The sequence below is a fragment of the Canis aureus genome, chromosome 25, assembly GCF_053574225.1.
Source record: "Canis aureus isolate CA01 chromosome 25, VMU_Caureus_v.1.0, whole genome shotgun sequence".
Lineage (NCBI taxonomy): Eukaryota > Metazoa > Chordata > Mammalia > Carnivora > Canidae > Canis > Canis aureus.
In genome coordinates, this window is record NC_135635.1 from 24,996,134 (window position 1) to 25,016,523 (window position 20,390).

The following is a 20,390-nucleotide window of genomic DNA, read 5'->3' on the forward strand; positions in this document are numbered from 1 at the left end:
ATAGTCTAGATGTTAATTTTTGGTTTTTAACTAAATAGCAGTAAACAGGTACTGAAGAGTAGTATGAATTAGGGGATGTTTGAAAAATCCTCCCTTAGCTGGGGGAGGTGGTGGGTCAGTTTCTTTATTCATATGGGAAGCATCTCCTGGTGGTCAAGACACTAGGGGAGTAGCAGTACGTAAGGTCCCAGGGTATGTAGCTGGATTTAAATTTGGAATATTTATTCAAGTCCCAACATTTTTATTTATTTACTTTTTTAACTCCTAACATCTCCAATATTAAAAGATATGTAACTGACTTACATATTACTTATGGAAACCACTTAAAATTTCAACTTCACTCCATCTTGATTGCAGTGGCTATCTGTAATTATAGCACCAATAATATGTAAAACTACTCCCTCCTGTGGGAAGCAACATATAACCTGTTTAAAAATCCCTTATCCAGCTATCTAGAACAGACTGGATAGGGTTCATTTCACCATAGGCTATACAAGGTGCTAGCCATAAACTCAGCTCACTTTTTTTCTTGCAATCAATTGTAGTAATTAGTAACCACTCGTCAGCACTCTTCTGTTGAATAATGCTTGTCCACATTGGAAGCTGAACCTTGCTCATGACAACTTTAGTAAATATAGAGCTCTAGCTTTGCTTTCCAAGGTACATTAGATGGATTACTGGACCCTCTAACAACAGGAGATTTGAAGTTAACAAAAGGGTTAGGAAATTATGTATCAATGTAAATCCAATTAACTTAAGTGTTAGTGTCTCTGTGAAAATAATGGCTTTTAGGATCATAAAAACTCTACTAGTGCCACCTAATTGGCAAAGGAAAAATGGTATGTTAGAAGAAATACAGTGTTAACTTTAAAGGGTCAGGCATATAACTTAGATCCCATGAACTGAGGCGAACTGAGACCTACTTTCGGTCTGTAGATACTGAAATGGAATGATTCATTTGAACAACAATTCAGTTGAAATGGAATGATCAAGTGCTAGGTGATAGATTAACATAAGGGGAAGTAGGCATAGTTTGACTTTAAAAAACCCAACAAGGCAAAAATGAATGAAAAATCCACTTCTGATGTCCTGCTCTTGAATCTCTGAACATTTTTACTTTCTTATATAGAAAAGGGTCTGACAAGAAAGAATAAGGGATCTTTGGCAAAAAATTCCCCTACAACAGAGTGATGTAAATATATTTGTTATTTAAAAAGATCATTTGCACTACTTTATGGTGAATGGATTGGATGAAAGTGAGAGTGGAAGTGGGGAATGCAGTCTTCCAGGTGAGAAATAATACTGGAAAATAGATGGATTTGAGAAATCTCTTAGGAGTTATAAACAATAAGACTTGGTGATTAATTGGGTGTCAAGGGTAAGAGAAAGAGTCAAAGATAATTGTCAATTGTGGCTAGGGTTTTCCACAAAGGCCTTAAGTAGATATAAGTGGAAAGCCTCTAGGCATTGCAGTACAGGTACAAATGAGAAGAGCTTGTCCTGGTGCTGGTACAGTAAGTCAGTCCATAACCTTCCATTACCCCTAGATGACATAGATCACTGAGTGCATTGATGGGTACTGATATGAAGCAATGTGTTTCACTTCAGTAATCTTCCAATCTAGAGAACTTTTTAAAAAATATTTTATTTATTTATTCATGAGAGATACACACACAGAGAGAGGCAGAGACACAGGCAGAGAGAGAAGCAGGCTCCATGCAGGGAGCCCAACATGGGATTCGATCCCGGGACTCCAGGATCACGCCCCTGGCCGAAGGCAGGTGCTAAATCGCTGAACCACCCAGGGATCCCCTAGAGAATGTCTTACTTAATGTGGCCATTGTGCCTTACATACATGAGACACTCCTTTATGCGATACAAGGGAACCAATGGGAAGATAAGCTGACCTAGCTAGCTATTTAACTCATTTTTACCCTTTACTCAACTGATTTGCTGCTTTAGAAGGAAATCAAAGTAAAAGCACCTGAGAGTTCAAGTTGTCATGTGTATCTATCCTCAAATTTATATCAGTGAGTTTCCGGCTTGAGCACTTGACTAGGTAGCTGGTGTTCCGTAATTCAAGATGGGTAACATAGCAGAGAAGAATCAGGTTTTTTATTTTGTTGTTGTTGTTGATGATGGTGTAATTGTTGTTGTAGTTGTGGGAGAGATAAATAACTTCAGTTTTGGATGTTAACTTTAAAGTCTTTTTGATATTCCAAACGTTTTTTTTTTTTTTTTAATTTTTTTTTCAATTTTCATTTATTTATGATAGAGAGAGAGAGAGAGAGAGGCAGAGACACAGGCAGAGGGATAAGCAGGCTCCATGCACCGGGATCCCCGATGTGGGATTCGATCCCAGGTCTCCAGGATCGCGCCCTGGGCCAAAGGCAGGCGCCAAACCGCTGCGCCACCCAGGGATCCCTTTTTTGATATTCCAAATGGAAATTGGAGGCTGGGGATGCCTGGGTGGCTTAGCGGTTGGGTGTTTGCTCAAGGTGTGATCCTAGGATCTGGGATCAAGTCCCACATCGGGCTCTCTGTGAGGAGCTGCTTCTCCCACTGTCTATGTCTCTTCCTCTTTCTCTCCGTGTGTCTCATAAATAAATAAAAATAAATCCAAAAAGAAAAGAAAGAAATTGGAGCCTGAAATTGGAATATATGGGTCCAGATACCAGAAAAAGGTTGTGGGCTAAAGATAAAAATGTCATAATCCTCGGCTAAATAAATAGAAATTGAAATTAATTTCTACCTATTCAGTTAACTAATTGAATGAGATCATCAAGGAGACAGTATAGTTAGAAGAGAAGAGGTCCAAGAACTGAAACCCTGAAGAAAATCCCTATTTGTTAAGGACAGTGAGGAAGTTTAGAAGGCAAATACATATATATTGCAACAGATAAGAGAAGCATGGTATCTGAATATGAAGCAGAAAACCATTTCAAGGGGAACATGATTAACAATGTCAAATGCTACTGGGAGTCCTGTAAAATGAAAACTGTCCACTAGATTTAGGAATCTAAATTATTGGTTATTGATAGCTTTGGAGAAAGTTGCGGAGGAAGTTATTTTGGTAGATTGGTGGTAGCTAAAGTCAGAAATGGTTGTGTTTTTTTTTTTTTTTAATTTAGAGACAGTGAGAGAGAGAGAATGCACATATCGGAGTGGGAGAGGGAGAGAGAGAGAATCTCCAGTAGACTCCATGCTGAGCACAGTGCCCAACAACCCTGAGATCATGACCTGAGCCAAAATCAAGAGTTGGTCACTCAACGGACTAAGCCACCCAGGCACCCCAAAGTCAAAAATTGTTTTAAGAGTGTTTGTGAAGTGAGGAGAGGGCATCAAAATCCTTGAGAAGTTTAACCTTGAAGGGTAGAGAGGGATTCAAAGGAATATCTTAGGAAGTCAGAAAAGAGAGAGCAAGGCAGTAAATGTATATGTGTTATTAACATTTAATTGCACAGGCTTTTGTGGATTACAAGAAGAGCACAGAGAGGAAACTGAAAATTGAAAGATGGACAGTAAACAGTCCTTCCCTTCAAGGTGCTCAAAGTTTAAGAGGATAAAGAAAGATACATAATTATGTATATGGGCTGCACAGTAATAGATATATTAGATTTAGTGGTAGCATAGCAGTGGAAGTGAAGAGTATGTTTATCAGGAAGGCAATAAGGGAAGACATTAGATAACATTTAAATTTTTGCTAGGATGACTATGAGAAAGAGGGAAAAAAGCATAGCTTATAGGAAACTACACATAGCCTTTAAAAAGGGGTTCTTTTTTTTTTTTTAAATTTATTTATGATAGTCACAGAGAGAGAGAGAGAGAGAGAGAGAGAGAGAGACACACGCAGAGGCAGAAGCAGCTCCATGCACCGGGAGCCCGACGTGGGATTTGATCCCGGGTCTCCAGGATCGCGCCCTGGGCCAAAGGCAGGCGCTAAACCGCTGCGCCATCCAGGGATCCCTAAAAAGGGGTTCTTAGAGTCAAATTGCCTAGATATAAATCCTGCCTCCAACATTACCCGCTCTGTGGCTTTGGGTAGTCATCAAGTAAGCATTACAAAGCTTCAAATTCATCATCTATAAAATGAAGGCTGATAATTCCTATTCTATAGGATTTTAGACAGCTTTATTATTATTATTATTTTTATTTTTTGGGGGGGATTTTAGAGAGCTTTAAAAGCTATGAAGCACTGAATTTAGTGGCTGGTACAGAGCAAATACTCAATATATGTTAACTTTTGTTATTATGGGATCTAAGATGCAAAAAGAATGGAGCAGTGTGATGCTACAGAAGCTAATTAGGAACCAGATCATGATAGATTTGTCAGGAAAGTTAACACTGTTCCCAGCGTTAATTAAAACAAACTAGTATAATTATTAGAAAACAAACTGAAGTCAGGCTTAATTCCACTAAAAAAAAAAAGTCTTCAGGAAACATCTTAATTATAATCTCCTGTTAATGAAGCCTTAGGCAACAGGTATGTACAAGTACCTTATACTTGTACTTGATACTAATTAGGAGATTGAGATAGCTAACCCCTAATTGTACAATTTGCAAATATATTTTTATATTACAACATTTTGTACTACAAAGCATTATTTCCCATTAAGATTGTTGCAAAACTTCAGTTTTCTAATTTTTTTTTTATGTTTCAGTACTTTTAAAATTTTTTCTCTTAGAATTCTGATTTAAATTCTAGTTAGTTGGGATGCCTGGGTGGCTCAGAGGTTGAGCATCTGTCTGCCTTTGGCTCAGGGCATGATCCTGAAGTCCAGGGATCGAGTCCTGCATTGGGCTCCCTGTGAGGAGCCTGGTTCTCCTTCTAGGTCTCTGCCTCTCTCTCTGTATCTCTCGTGAATAAATAAATAAATCTTTAAAAATAAATAAATAAAATAAATTCTAGTTAGTAAGTACATTAACTAACAGTGCATTATTGGTTTCAGGAGTAGAATCCAGCAATTCATCTCTTAATACAACACCCAGTGCTCTTCATAACAAAAGTACTCAATATCCATCATCCATGTAGCCCATCCTCCACTGACCTCCCTCCATCAACTCTGTTTGTTTCCTATCTTTAAGGGTCATTTATGGATTGTTTCCCTCTTTCTTTTCTGCCCCCCCGTTTATCTTTTTTTTTTTTTTTTTTAAGATTTTATTTATTTATTCATGAGAGACACAGAGAGAGAGAGGCAGAGACACAGGCAGAGGGAGAAGCAGGCTTCCTGCAAGGAGCCCAATGTGGGACTCAATCCTGGATACCAGGATAACGCCCTGAGCTGAAGTCAGACTCTCAACTGCTGAGCCACCTGGACTGCCCGAACTTATGCCTTTAAAAGAGAATTTTGCGTCACCACTGCCTGGAGTTAAATTAACCTGTTTAGTATTTTTTTTTTTTCCTTTAAAGAAGACTTTATTTTTAAGTAACTTCCACACCGAATGTAGGGCTGAAACTCACACCCCCAAGATCAAGAGTCACTGGCTCCAACCACTGAGATATCCACACGCCCCAACCTGTTAAGTATTTTTATTTTTATTTATTTTTATTTTATTCATGAGAGACACAGAAATAGAGAGAGAGAGAGAGGCAGAGATACAGGCAGAAGAAGCAGGCTCCATGCAGGGAGCCCGACGCGGGACTCCATCCCGCGTCTTCAGGATTAGGCCCTGGACTGAAGGCGGCGCTAAACCGCGAGCCACCTGGGCTGCCCTGTTAAGTATTTTCAAAGTTTAAAAGGTGTCTCAGGGGATCCCGGGGGCGCTCAGCTGTTTGGTGCCTGCCTTTGGCCCAGGGCGTGATCCTGGGGACCCAGGATCAAATCCCACATCGGGCTCCCAGCGTGGAGCCTGCTTCTCCCTCTGCCTGCCTCTCTCTCTCTCTCTCATAAATGAATAAATTAAAAAAAAAATCTTAAAAAAAAAAAACAAAAAAGGTGTATCAGTTTAGGGCACCAGGATGGCTCAGCCTGTGCATCCAACTCTCGGGTTTTAGTTCAGGTCATGGTCTCAGGGTCCTCAGGTCCAGTCCTGCAAAGGGGTCCAGGCTCAGTGCAGAATCTGCTCTGGGTCCTATCCCTCTCCTTTTGCCTCCCCACACCCCCATGCTTTCTCTCTCTCAAATAAAGAAATCTTTTTTTTTTTTAATTTTATTTATTCATGAGACAGACACAAACAGAGATGCAGAGACATAGGCAGAGGGAGAAGTAAGCTCCCCATGGAGCAGGGAGCTGGATGTGGACTCCATCCCAGGACCCCAGGATCAGGCCTAAGCCACCCAAGCAACCAAGATAAGTATCTTAGAGAAAACGTGTATCACTTAAAAAAAAAAAAAAAAAAATCATTTGGTCATGTTCCAATCCTGTTGAATCCAGTGGTTAAAACAACAACAACAACAAAAAACTTTCTATGGGAATTGATAATGGTGATTTTGGTATTTGATATAGTATATACTGTTAATGCTGTTTTTCATATTTGGCGTAGGGGGACTTGTGTCACATCCCGTGCGTGTGCCTCAGTTTCCCAAATTTTTTCCTGATGGTTTCTTATAGATTTTGCCTCTTTTTTTGCATGTTTATTTACACATGTAATTAGGCCGATTGTTCAAGCGGTTTCATTAAGCTCGGCTGGTTCTTTGCAGTTGACTAGAAACTTCAAAAGGTAGGAGGTCCTGACCTCCGGCCAGTAAAGCAGGTCGTCGGCTTGTTGACGCTTAATAAACGAACTGAGCCTATGCAGGCATGCAGGGGAAACTCCTTCGGTGGCTTTGGATTTCAAAGTTCTGTTTTTCCCCAAGACCTACAGTAACACGTGTATACGACTGAAAAAATAAAAAATGTTGCTATGTATGCAATACTTACTTGACCAGGACCCAAGATGTCCCTGAAATTTCTTACCCTCCTTCATATGCGACAAGAACTGCATCCCTTCCAGGCAGAACCAGGTAAACTGATTTTTACAACCCACTGAGGAGGACTGGTGGCTACAGGCCGCCTGAAATCGCTTCTCTAGCAGTCTGCGCCGCCGCTCCTTCGGTCACACCCCTCGAGAATGCGGCGCTCGCAGCCGGGAAGCCACCGAGACCTCCGGGCACCCCGCCCCTGCGCGACCCGGGCCGCTCCGAGGCAGGCAGGCAGGCAGGCGCCGACCCGCCGCGCCGGCTCGGTGGATGATGCAGGGCTCGACCAACTTCCCTGTGCAGTCCGCCCCGCCCCCTCCATCTGCTCTCGGCGAATTTAATTCCTCCTCGGCGAAGCGGGCCGAGCGCCGAAAGATCGATGCTTCCCTCACGCCCCGAGAGCCGCCATTTTGGGGGGAGGAAAACACCAGGACGGGTTGGCAGAACCTGCGCGGGATGCTCATGGGCTTTTGCTTCTCTCGCCAGCGCTGTGGGGCCGGGGTAGAGGAATCCTCCGGGGCCACTCCTCCGGCTGCCTCTCCGGCATGAGGCCTCAGCGCCCGCGCGGGACGGCCCCCTCATTCATCCGAGAGTGAGTGGCGATCGGCGGCGTGGCGCGCCCTCGCGCGCCCTCGCGCGCCCTCCGCTATCAGTTATCCCGCGCGCCCCGGGCTGCGCGCGCGGCTCCTTGCGCGCTCCCGCCCCTCCCCCGCCCGGCGCGGAGCTCGGCGCAGACTCGCTTGTTTGTTTCTGCAGGAGCCCAAGAAGAGGCCGAGGCCGAGGCCGGGAAGATGCCTGGGAAGCTGAAGGTGAAAATCGTGGCCGGGCGCCATTTGCCAGTGATGGACCGAGCTAGTGACCTGACTGATGCCTTCGTGGAGGTTGGTGCAAGGTCCTGTCCCTCAAAACACAGGGAGAGTCAAGCCCCTGTGCAGGAGCCTACCCACCTCGCCCCCAGCTCGTCAGCCCATTCTCCTTCCGACTGCCGTCCTTTGTGCGGTGCTCGTCCAGCCTTCCCTGGAGGGCCGACTGCCCAGACTGCAGCCCCTGTGATGGGTGCACCGCTCCCGGGCATCTGCGGCGTCCTCCGCCGCGCGGGGAGGCAGTTCCTGCTCTGCATGCTGGGGTGACCCTGAGGTCAGGACTCCTAACAGGCCAGCTGCCAGTCGGCAGGAGATCCCGAGGCGTGGCCGCTCAGCCACCAGAACGCGCGCGCACACACACACACACACACACACACACACACACACCTGTGTACGTTCTTCTGTTTAAGGAGGGGTGGCCTCTCAAACCAAAGTAATGCAGATCACGTCAGGATGGTAGATACAGCCCGTTATGGGCACTTGCTAGGTCTCCAAGGCGAGGCGATCGCACTCTTGAGCGTAACATTCTCTGAGTCATCAGTGTTAAGTCTTAAAAGACAACCCCAGCGCTTTCTGCTCTTGTATAGACTGGTAGATCCGATGAGCTGTTTTAGGGTAATTTAGTGCCTAGAGGTAGGAAGCCAATTAAGTGCCATGGATTTCAATTGCAAAATTGCTTTTTAAGCCAGATGATTAGTTTAAAACTCATGCAAATTAGCACAGGCCTAGGGCCCCGGAAAGTAATAACCCAGAGTCTGAAGGAAGCCAAGTAAAAATTGTAATAAAAACTGACTTGAGGGCAGCCCGGGTGGCTCAGCGGTTTAGCGCCACTTCAGCCCAGGGCCTGATCCTGGAGACCCCCACGTCGGGCTCCCTGCATGGAGCCTGCTTCTCCCTCTGCCTGTGTCTCTGCCCTGCTCGCGCTCTTTTTCATATTAATAAATAAATAAAATCTTAAAAAGAAAACCTGACTTGATGAGCCAGAGCATTAGAATGATAATCATCTGGGCTGGTAATGCTTAGAGTTGACAGCTACAGGATAATAAACAACCTTCTTTCATCTCAACATATAATATTCTTGATGTTCCCTAAAGGTTCTCTGACTTAATAACTGCAGTTTCTTACCCCCCCCCCCCCCAACATTGCTGTGGTAATTCTTAATCCCAGCTTCATTTTCGCTTGAGAACCAGATGCTGAGTGTGTTCTTGGGCCAGATGTCAGGTAATGGGGATACACGGATTACCAAAGCGTAGTTGCTTTCAGGTAGCTCAGAGACTGACTCATGCAGTTTAGGTTAATTAATAGTTATCGTGTTGAGTCTCATTATAGGTCTTTGCTAACTACTTTTTAATTCTAACTCCTCATAACAGGCCTGCTATTCTATTATCCCGTATTATAGTTAAGGTAACCGAGGCCTAGGAATAGTAAATAATTTGCCTAGGGTTTCTTAACCTAATAAATAAACTTGTGGTCTGTTCTCTTAACCACCGTGCTAACATTACCTCTCTAGACAAGTTGATGAGTGTTGTACAATATAGAAACTTCATTCTGTCTCTGAAGGTTTAGGAAGTTTTCCTAAGAAAATGACATTTGACCTGAACCTTGAACGTTGAATGACGATCAGGATTTTACTAGGTAGAGGGAACATCAAAGGCACAGAATGAGGTACATGGTATGTTTACGGAACTATCTTAATTTGAGATGTGTCTGGAGTAAAAGGCAGTAATTGGGCAGTAGAGGTTATAGGGGATGAGGCTGGAAAGGTAGGTTGGTGCTAAATCTCATGTTCTGTACTGCATAATTTTTCTTTTCTATAAGCAGGGGTAAGCAAAGCAATTTTTTTTTTTAAAGATTTCACTTCATTTATTCATGAGACACACACACACACACACACACGGGAGGGGGGGCAGAGACACAGGCAGAGGAGCCCAATGTGGGACTGAATCCTGGGACCCCGGGATCACGCCCTGACCCAAGACAGATGCTCAACCGCTGAGCCACCCAGTTGTCCCAGCAAAGCACTTTTTAAGAAGAAATGAAATATGATGCTGTATTAGGTTGTTTATAGGAGGACTTGTGTGATAATGTTATTGATGGACTGGACAGATGAGAGATGAGACAGGGAGATGAGTTGAGAAGGTGGTAAGATTATCCAGGCAATATGTGCGTGTCAAGAATGGCTGTGGGAACTGATTAGAGGAGAAAAACATGAGGGACATAGGTAAAATCATCATGTCTTGGTAATAAATGGTTTTTGCTGCTGAGGGAGGGGTTTTATTCAAGAATGACTTTTTTAATTTTAATCTTAAAATATTTTATTTATTCATGAGTGACACAGAGAGGCAGATGTAGGCAGAGGGAGAAGCAGGTTCCCTGCAGGGAGCCTGATACAGGACTTGATCCCAGGACCCTGGGATCTCACCCTGAATCAAAGGCAGACGCTCAACCACTGAGCAATGCAGGTGCCCCAATAATGGCTTAATTCCTTCTGTCAGCAAATAGCTATTGAATGCTATTTACCAGGCCCATTGCTAGTCACTGGTATAGCTTGATGCTTATATGATGGTGAACAAAGTAGACTTGGTTCCTAATATTAAGGAGTTTATATTTTGGTGGGAGAGACAGACATTAAAACGTAAAGAAATGATTAAATAGGCAATTGTATTGAGTGCCATGGAAGAAGACAATAGAGAGTAACAGGGAACATCTACTTTAGATTGGGTAATCGGGAGACCTCTGAGGAAGTGTCAATCAGACAAAGACCAACTGAGGAGCCAGCTGCTCTGGGAGTATATTAGGAAGTGAAGATGGGTATGGCTGGCATGTATTAGTATAGGAGACAGTGGTGTAAGATCAAAGTTGGAGAGTTAGTCAAGGAGCCAATCGTGCAAGATCTTAGAGGCCATGATTAGGACTATGAATTTTATTCTAAGTTCTTTGGGAAGCAGTTGTTGAGATTTTTTTTTTTTTTTTTTTTTTTGCTATCTGAAGTATGGACTGAAGAGGGAAAGAAGCTGAAGCAGACAGCTAATTAGGAGATTCTATAATACTTCAGAAAAGGAAAAAAAAAAAAAAAAGCTCAGAAAAGAGAAGGTAAGAACCAAGATGTTGGTTTGGTAATGGAGAGAAGTGAATGGATTCCAGATATACCTTGAAGATAGACTCTAGAGGATTTGTTGGTTGACTGGAGTAGGGGACCCGGGAAAGGGAAACTAAAAGATGATTTGTAGCTGTCTGGAATCTTTGGGGTAATTTTCTGAGGCTTCAGGTGGATTGGTAGAGATTGATTGAGTAGGTGGAGGATCAATTTCCATTGAAGTGTGTTGGGTTTGAGATGTTAATTGGAGTTGTCCCCAAGGAAGTTAGATTTGTGAATATGGTGTTCAGAAGAGAGGTGCAAGTTAGAAATGAGTTCATATAGGCCAGTGCTTTTCCATTCTGTGAGACTCAGTGCCCCCTTTATTAGGTATTTTGAAATCCACACTTTATTGTGCTGGCATGATATTTATGGCCAATGTAACCTATTCTCACAATTAAAAAAAAGTCAATATATTACTCTATTAGTATGACAAATGAGAGAATATTTTTAGTACGCATTTTAATACAGAAGTACTTGTTCATGATCACAGTAGAAGGTACAAAGTAATCAGATTGAGCCCATGAAATTTATTAAGCCTTTGAATATATCCATCACAGTACTGGGTATATAGTATAGTGTGCTGGGGATATAGTAGTGAATAAGACAAAAATTTCTTTAATTATGGAACTCACATTTTAGTGGGAGGATGGAGTTCATAAAGAAGATAATTAAAAGATAAACTGATAGATGGCGAGAATTTAGAGAAAATAAAGCAAGGATACAAGATAGGGAGTATCTCACCTATCTGTAAAAATCACATGAATCTGACTTCTCATACAGAGACAATTGTGCAGTTTTGACATCTCAGATAGGTCTTCATTGCTATCTGATTTTCCAAAATACTCCTGGGAAAAAGCAGAATTTCCCCTTAATTTACATAATGATTGTATTTCTTGACAAATTTGTAAATGAAAACTGCATTACAACACTTTTTTCCCCCCATTACAATACTTTTATCTGTAAAATGAGTTAGATTTTTAATCCTGTGTGATTATCTGGTAGAACATTTGAAAGTCATGACAGGAGGCAACTCTTCATTGTAGGGAACTATTTCTTGTATTACAGGGTACCTAGCTTCTCTTGTCCTTCCTTCTAAGTATTAGAACTATTCCCCACAAATATCCCCATAGAAATATCTAAAATTCCCTTAGGAATTGGCCTTTCCCTTTTGTAGACCTCTGATTTAGGGGGAGAGAGGAGGCATGGATCCTTGAGAAAAACTTGACATGAACATGTTTATTAGAGGAGGAGGACTAGGGGGAGAAAGCAGATTATCAGCGAACGGGGAGAGAGAAAAATCAGGAAAATAATGTCTCAGAAGCCAAGAGAGGGTTTTTAGAAAGAGGTAGCCTCTTCCCATTAAATTGCACTGAGAGGTCAAGTAAAGAGAACAGGAAAATCAATGGATTGGACAGTATGGAGGTTGTTATGGGAACCTGGGAAGGGGAGTATCAAGGAATCTCATACTGTAATGAGTTAAAGAGGGTTAAAGTACAAAGGGAGATGAGGAAGAAGTGTGGATGAATAGACAACGGTTTTGAGAAATGGGGCTGTGAAGAGGAAAGGAAAAATAGTGTGGTATTTGGGGAGTATGTAACTTTTAGTACTTAAGAAGATAAGCTAGATGATACTAGAACATATTTGTGTGGTAATAGGGAAAATCTGTCAGGAAGGGAAAGATTAATGCAAGAACAAGGGGATAATGAAGGATTACGATATAATAAAGGGATAAATTGTGTGATGTAGACAAGTAACTGTGTAAGATCATAGGAAAGGGAGATAATGATGCCTGAACTGTTCACGAGAAGTCTTTGTGCTGGGCTTGGAGGATGGTAAAATTTATATAGGCAAGGAGGAAAAAGGGGCATTTTTTTGGATGAATAGGACAAACTCGGAAAAGCAAAAGGAGAGGGATAGAGCTTACGTGGAAGGGTTTTTGTGGGGGAAAAGTTTTTGCTAAGGGGGGATGCAGGTTATTGAACGTTCTGAAAACTAGGGAGGAGGAGTCTGTACAGTAGAAGCTCTCTTAAACAACTTCCATTAACTAACTTAATCATAGTTCCCAGTGCACTGCATTCCTTCCATAAGCATATTCTTGAATACCCCCCACATTGCTAGATTATTCTCCAATGTGCCTGCTCCTCCCATCAGTTGGCTGGTAATATTTTACTAAGAGGCAGTTATGTTTTTTCCCCAAACCTGTTTAGTAACTCTATTTGTTACTGTAATTTATTTAAACCTTATGTAAACTGATGAAATAAGACTGAAAATGAAGTTGATAATGCTATGTAAAGACATATGGATACAGTCACTAAACTTTACTCTTGAATTAGATTGTAAGAAAACTAGGATTCTGTGTTCATATATTTTTACAAGCAATTTTAAGTTCTACCACCACATAAAAAAACGCAAACTGGAAATCACAGATGGTACATTATGGGTGTGGTTTATGCAAAAAATATGATGCAGAACTTACCCTGGACCCTTACTCAAAGAGGCCTTAGCCATACATTCAAATATAGAGGAATGAATATTTATATGTTTTATCTTAAAATGTTTACCATTTGTATCTTTTTTGCAATAAAGATTTTATTTATTTATTTGAGAGAGAGAGCATAAGCAGGGGAAGAAGCCAACACCCTGCTGAGCAGTGAGCCCGACTCGGCCCAATCCTAGGATCCTGAGATCATGACCTGAGTGGAAGGCAGACACTTAACCCACTGAGTCACCCAGGTGCCCCATTTGTATCATTTTTAATGATTCTTTGATTTAACCAAATTACCAAATTATTTGATGAGCTGATCAGATACCAGTTGTGATTGCATTGGTGGAAGGAATTTCTACTATATACAGCGTGAGGAAATTAGGAAGCTAGTGAAGACCAAATAGTATGTATGTAGGTATTTAAAGATTTATTTATTTTAGAGAGAGAGAATGAGTAGGGGGAGGGCCAGAGGGAAAGAGAGAGAGTTTCTAGCAGACTCTACACTTAACACAGAGCCCAGAGTGGGATCATAATCTGAGCTGAGGCCAAGTTGGTCGCTTAACCAACTGCGCCACCTAGGCGCCCCACCAAGTAGTATTTTAAGATAATTACTCTTGGCAGGAGTCTTCAAGATGGGTGAGATGATGAAGTTCTGTAGAAGAGAAGTATTAATGGAAATTTATCCCATTATTAATGTGCATGTTACAAACTGTTTGGCAAGCTTATTACCATTTTATGTGTATCCAGGAGCCTTTTGGGGAACAGGGAGATGAAAGGAAATTAATATTTAATGATATACAAGACATTTTGCTAGGCTTCTAAATGCATTTTCTTCTACGATACAACAATCCTCCTTTCAGAGGAGGAAGCAACATTAAATAACTTTCTCAAGGTAATTTAGCTAATGAGTGGGGAAAGAATGCTTTTACTTTACTAGGGAATCTCATTAAAATCTCTGATGTTCTTTAACAAAGTTGTAAGGCATTCATTTAATTGCTGGGTAATAAAATCTCCTTTGAATTAAATAAGACCAAATGAACTATGATTCTTCTTTAGTAGAAGAGGAATCATCACAATTTGGCAAAGTCCACATTCAAACCTTTTTCTTTTTCTAAAATCTTATTTGTTTGTTTGTTTAATGTAGTTTGGGAGCTCTCAGATCTTTATTATATCTGGAATGAATAGTTGACCAAAAGAAGAATAAAAGGCACAATATAGCAGTACAGTATAGTGGGACAGTCTTGAAGAAGGCTGAACGCATAATTTAAAGAATAATATAGTAGGGTGCCTGGGTGGCTCAGTCAGTTAAGTGTCTGCCTTCTGCTCAGGTCATGATCCCAGGGTCCTGGAATCAAGCCTTGCATTGGGCTTCCTGCTTAGCAAGGAGTCTGCTTCTGCCTCTGCTTGTCCCCATTCCCCCATGCTCTCTCTCTCACATAAATAAGATCTTTAAGAAAAAAAAATAAAGAATGATGTGGTAATTTTGTTGTTGTTTTTTTTAAAGGTTTTATTTATTTATTCATCAGAGACACACACACACACGCAGAGAGAGAGAGAGAGAGAGAGAGGCAGCGACACAGGCAGAGGGGAGAAGCAGGCTCCATGCAGGAAGCCCGATGTGAGACTCGATCCTGGGTCTCCAGGATCACACCCTGGGCTGAAGGTGGCACTAAACCGCTGGGCCACCTGGGCTGCCCTGATGTGGTAGTTTTGGCAGTTGCACCCAAACCTTTGTCTTTTGAAACAAGGTTTTATAATCCTAACAGTGTTTTACTTCAAATAAAGCAGTTATTAGGTAAAGTAAGTACTATTTCCTTAATGTTTTGAATATTAAAATATAATTAAAATTAAATGAGAAACTGAGCAGTAACTTCTATTCTCCCCTGGCTCCCCCTTCACTTCCCCACTAAGTTTAATTTTTTACTGTTTGTGATGGAAAATTAAAAAAAACTTACTGAAGTAATACATGAATAGCTCACATTACAATAGGTTCAACTAACTCAGAAGTGGGGTGCCTGAGTGGCTCAATAGGTTAGTCACCTGCCTTTGGCTTAGGTTGTGACCCTGGAGTCCTGGGATAGAGCCCAGCATCGGGCTCTCTCCTCAGTGGGGAGTCTGTTTCTCCCTCTTACTCTCCCTCTGTGCTCTCTCTCAAATAAATAAAATCTTAAAAAAACCCTAAAAACAACTCAGAAGTAAAACTTCTGTACTTTGTACTTATTACACTATACTGTATTCCCTACACCATGTCAGCCCTTTCTTCACAGGTAATAATTGCTCTTAGTTCTTCAGCATGTGTTCATTTACCCCTCCTTTCCTTAAAAAAAAAAAAAAAAAAAGAAAATTTGCTTACATTTAAAAAAACAAATGTAAACTTGCTTTATATATTCTGTGACTTGTTTTTTTCAGTTATTGTGTCATTGACATTTCCACATGACAGTACTTAAAATCAGCTCCATTCTTTAACAGCAATGCATGTGATTTATTCAATAATTTTTGTGTTGAATGATTATTTAGATTTTTTTTAGTGTTTTTTAGAATGGATACTCATGTGAAAGTGCTTTTATGGGATAAATTCCTGGAAGTGAATCCAGAATTCTACAATTTTAATCAAAATAAAGTTATTATGATTTTTAATTTGAATTTTTAAGTTTTTGAGTTTTAAAATGATACATGTTACAAATAGAAAAAATATGTGCATGGTTCCGAATTCAGACGGCACAAAATAGGTCAACTTCTCTCACACCATGTTTCTTTTACCAAACCTATTCTGTTCTTTCTAGTGGTCACTGTTAACATTTGTTATATGTCCTACTAAAAATAATCTATACTATATATAGGTGTATATCATATGACTTATAAGATTTTGGCATTTATTTCTCCCAAAGAATGCCATACATGCTGTTCCACAGAAGAAAGGTGTATTTTGGTGATTGTTCTGTACCATGTGGAGAGAACTGCTTCATTCTTCTATTTAGCACTATACTTTGTGGCTCTACCATGCTTCATTTACCAATTCCAAATTGGTGGATATCTAGGTTATTTCCAGTCTTTTGCTACTATAATGCTGCTTGCACATGTCATTGTGCACTCCTATATGAAATTAAAGGATATAGGCATTTAACATTTTGATACGTTGTCAAACTGCCGTTCTTAGAGATTGTTTTAATTTATATTCCCACCAACAGACTATTAGAAGACCTCATTAATACTGTTTTCAAACTGTTTGCCAACATAATAGGTAAAAATAGTGGTTTAGTTTGCATTTCTCTATCATTTTTTGATATATAGTTGACTCTTGAACCATGCAAGGCCTTTTAGGGGCAGTTGCATAGTCAGTAACTATGTCAATATTGTCTTAAATGATACAAAACACAGTAGATGTTATACATCTTACACTAGATATCAAAAATGAAAAGATAATGTAAAGTTCATATTTATTTACAAGTATAATTTATACATTGATAACAAAAAAGCAGCAGTATGATTGCTTTATGGTAGCCTGGTATAATTGGTAGGAATGCTTCATAATACACTAACAAGTGAATCATAAAAAAGTTTTATGGCCTACTGTATTGCAGTCATATTTATAATACAGTATTAGAAATGTAACTTAAAAAAGAAACACTTACCTGTGCTCATGGGCTGATATGCAGTTTCTCCAGTTATGAGAGAGGTATATTGCAGTTACATAATTCTTTGAAAACAAAGTTATAAAACAGTAAGAAAACTAATATGATTAATTTTGTACTAAGTATTGCTCACCTATGTCTGTGTAAGTGTAGACTAAGCACTTCATGCAATTCTTGCACACAATGACTACTTAGGTACTGATGATGACATAAAAATACCTCATATAGCTCTTGCTGTATAGTTATTACATTTTCACATGAAGACATTTACACATACACACCAGATAAATTTATTAACTGTGCAGCATAATGAATAGGTACTATTCATTAAGTGGAAGTGAATTGTCATAAAGGTCTTCATCCTTGGCTTCATGATGAGTAGGTGGAGGAGGAAGACGAAAGGTTGGTCTTGCAGTTTCTGGTGGCAGAAGTGGAATAGGTGGAGGAGTTGGAAGGGGAGGCAGTAAAGGCAGGCACACATGGTATAACTTTAGTGAACTATGTTGTAATTTCTGACATTTTTGCCTTTTCATTTTTTAAAAAATACTTCTATACAGTACCACTGTTTGCTTTAGTTTTAGTGCTAGGATCCTAGAAAGGTCCATGTTGTAAAAGAAATCAGTAACAGTCTTGAATAGTCCCGTCCTTTCTGCCAGATTGTCTAATGTCATTTTGTTTTTGGTCACTGCTTCTTCTACAGCTTTTTCTCATTGTTTGGCACTGGTTTAGAAACATTCCTCTCCATCATGTTGTCTTCTTTTAATTCTTCTGGTGTGGTGTTTATTAGCTCTTAAATTTATCCAAGATCCAAATCTTGAAACCCTTTACCTTTTTGGTCATATCCACAAACTCTCCCATTATTCCCTTGATTAGCCCTGTTGTTAATCCTGTGAAGTCCCGTATGACATTCAATTTTCTCTGGCAGGAATTTATTGTATTGGGCAGCCCTGGTGGCTCAGTGGTTTAGTGCCACCTGCAGCCCAGGGCGTGATCCTGGATATCTGGGATCGAGTCCCTTGTCAGGCTCCTGCATGGAGCTTGCTTCTCCCTCCTCCTGTGTCTCTGCCTCTCTCTATGTCTATCATAAATAAATAAATAAATCTTAAAAAAAAGAAAAAAAGAAAAAGAATTTATTGTATCATGTTCATGGCTTTCATGGCTTTTTCTATAACAGTGATGGCATCTGCAGTGATGTAATCCTTCCATACTTTCATAATGTTCTCTTATCAAAATTCTCTATGGTGTTGACGATCCTTTTCAAAGAATACCATGTGTGATGAGCTTTAAAGGTCCTTATGATCCCCTGATCTAGAGGTTAATTATGGAAATCTTGTTTGTGGGCAGGTAGGCCACTTGGATGCCCTTGGTGTTGAGTCATGGGGTTCTAGGTGGCCAGAGGCATTGTCCAATATCAAAAGAACTTTAAAAAGGCACTAATACCTTAGTGGCAAGGTATTTCCTGACTTCAGGGACAAATCATCAATGGAACCAGTCCAGAAAAAGGGTTCTTGTTGTCCAGACGTTCTTTTTTTTTTTTTTTTTTTTTAATTAATTAATTTATTTATTTATGATAGTCACAGTGAGAGAGAGAGAGGCAGAGACATAGGCAGAGGGAGAAGCAGGCTCCATGCACCGGGAGCCTGACGTGGGATTCGATCCAGCATCTCCAGGATCGCGCCCTGGGCCAAAGGCAGGCGCTAAACTGCTGCACCACCCAGGGATCCCTCCAGACGTTCTTGTACAACTGAAAGACTGACAACTGGTATCTATCTTTTCGATAGACAAGGTTTGAGGGTTAGCAGTTTATAGATAAGGGTGGTTCTGATCATAGACCTGACTACATTTGCACAAACAGTAGAGTTAGCCTATCTCTTCTTGCCTTAAAAACTGGAGCTTATTTCTTTTCTCTTTCTTACTAATATGTATCGTTTGTGGCATTTTTTTTTCCCCTCCAGAATGGGGCACTTTTGTCTGCATTAAAAATCTGTTCAGGCAGATAGCCTTTCTCCTCAGTGATTTTCTTTTCTTTTTTTTTTTTTTCAAGATTTTATTTTTATTTATTTATTCATGAGAGGCACACAGAGAGAGAGAGGGAGAGAGAGAAAGAGGCAGAGACACAGGCAGAGGGAGAAGCAGGCTCCATGCAGGGAGCCTGATGTGGGACTCGATCCCGTGTCTCCAGGAGCAGGCCCTGGGCTGAAGGTGGCGCTAAACCGCTGAGCCACCCGGGCTGTCCTCCTCAGTGATTTTCTTGATGGCATCTGGGAACTTGTTTCTGCCTCTTGGTCAGTAGGAGCTGCATCTCCTGTTACCTTGACATTTTTTAAGCTGCTCCTCTTTGTAAAATTATCATCCTTTGCTGGCATGAAACTATTCAGCTTTAGATCTTTCACCTTCCTTTTTGCTTTACGTTGTCATATAATGGCTTCACTTTTTTTTTTCGATTCATATGCCTTCTTTTTTTTTTTTTTTTAAAGATTTTATTTATTTATTCATGAGAGAGACAGAGAGGGAGGCAGAGACACAGGCAGAGGGAGAAGCAGGCTCCATGCAGGGAGTCCCCTGATGTGGGACTTGATCCCGGAACTCCAGGATCACGCCCTGAGCCGAAGGCAGATGCTCAACTGCTGAGCCACCCAGGCGTCCCTGAGTATGCCTTCCTAATAGCAATCTTGCATCCATATAAAAGTGACATTTTCAATATGAGATAAAAAGGTATTTTGCAAAAAGTGTAGGTTTTTGCACCTGTTGGCATAGATGCAGCATTGGCTTCATGAGTTTTCTTTTTTTACAATGGCCCTTATGCTGGATTCATTTATCTCTTGAAGTAGCCGGCAAGTGCAGCTGTAGACCTCTATAGTTCATATCAAGCAGTTCAGCTTTTTCTTGTAACGTCATGACTTTTCTTTGATTCGCGGGAGCACTTCAAACAACAGCACTAGTGGTACTTCATATGGGTCCCATGATGTTATTCCAGGCTTATGGTATTGAATGAATACCATTCAATGAATACCATTCAATGAACAATATGCACGAACTGCAAGAGGTCACTTTGTACTTCAGTATGCAAATTACTGGAGAGGTGAACCCCGCTCATGCAGAGATGGGTAGTATTAGTGTTTAAAGCAGATACTAGCAACACTTGGGCTCATGGCAGTACCAACAGAAGGTGGTATGAAATTATTACAGTATTATGGTATATGTTACAATTAATTTTATGCAGTTATAATTTAATATCGCATCTTTACATTCATTTACATTTCTCTGAACTGCTAAAGGCATCATGTGTAGTCTGTTACATATTTCTGTGTATGTTTTGATCAATTTTAACTATATAAATAGGGTATATTTTATGGTAGTAAATGATAAAATA

At 40.6% G+C, this 20,390-nt stretch overlaps 3 protein-coding genes across 31 annotated transcripts in view; 1 reads left to right on the forward strand and 2 right to left on the reverse strand.

Annotated features, from left to right (window-relative positions):
- The window catches only part of LOC144297097 (uncharacterized), a 68,288-nt gene extending 60,441 nt beyond the window's left edge, over positions 1–7,847 (reverse strand). For 5 of the 7 annotated variants that reach the window (XM_077870783.1, XM_077870782.1, XM_077870784.1 and 2 more), the window contains exon 1: positions 6,861–7,541. In XM_077870783.1, coding sequence (XP_077726909.1) covers positions 6,983–7,480 — 498 coding nt within the window. In that variant the 5' untranslated portion in view covers positions 7,481–7,541 and the 3' untranslated portion in view covers positions 6,861–6,982. Of the gene's footprint in view, positions 1–6,860 lie in introns of all 7 variants that reach the window. The other 2 variants (XM_077870781.1, XM_077870786.1) reach the window with 1 other exon arrangement.
- Positions 1–8,018, reverse strand: part of LOC144297098 (uncharacterized) — a 41,712-nt gene extending 33,694 nt beyond the window's left edge. Inside the window, exon 1 of the mRNA XM_077870788.1 lies at positions 7,846–8,018. Within this exon, the coding sequence (XP_077726914.1) occupies positions 7,846–8,018 (173 nt within the window). The remainder of the gene's footprint in view (positions 1–7,845) is intronic.
- C2CD5 (C2 calcium dependent domain containing 5) overlaps positions 7,279–20,390 on the forward strand; it is a 102,042-nt gene continuing 88,930 nt past the window's right edge. For 9 of the 23 annotated variants that reach the window (XM_077870767.1, XM_077870774.1, XM_077870769.1 and 6 more), the window contains exons 1-2: positions 7,281–7,490; positions 7,655–7,779. In XM_077870767.1, coding sequence (XP_077726893.1) covers positions 7,690–7,779 — 90 coding nt within the window. In that variant the 5' untranslated portion in view covers positions 7,281–7,490; positions 7,655–7,689. Of the gene's footprint in view, positions 7,491–7,654; positions 7,780–20,390 lie in introns of all 23 variants that reach the window. The other 14 variants (XM_077870762.1, XM_077870764.1, XM_077870765.1 and 11 more) reach the window with 3 other exon arrangements.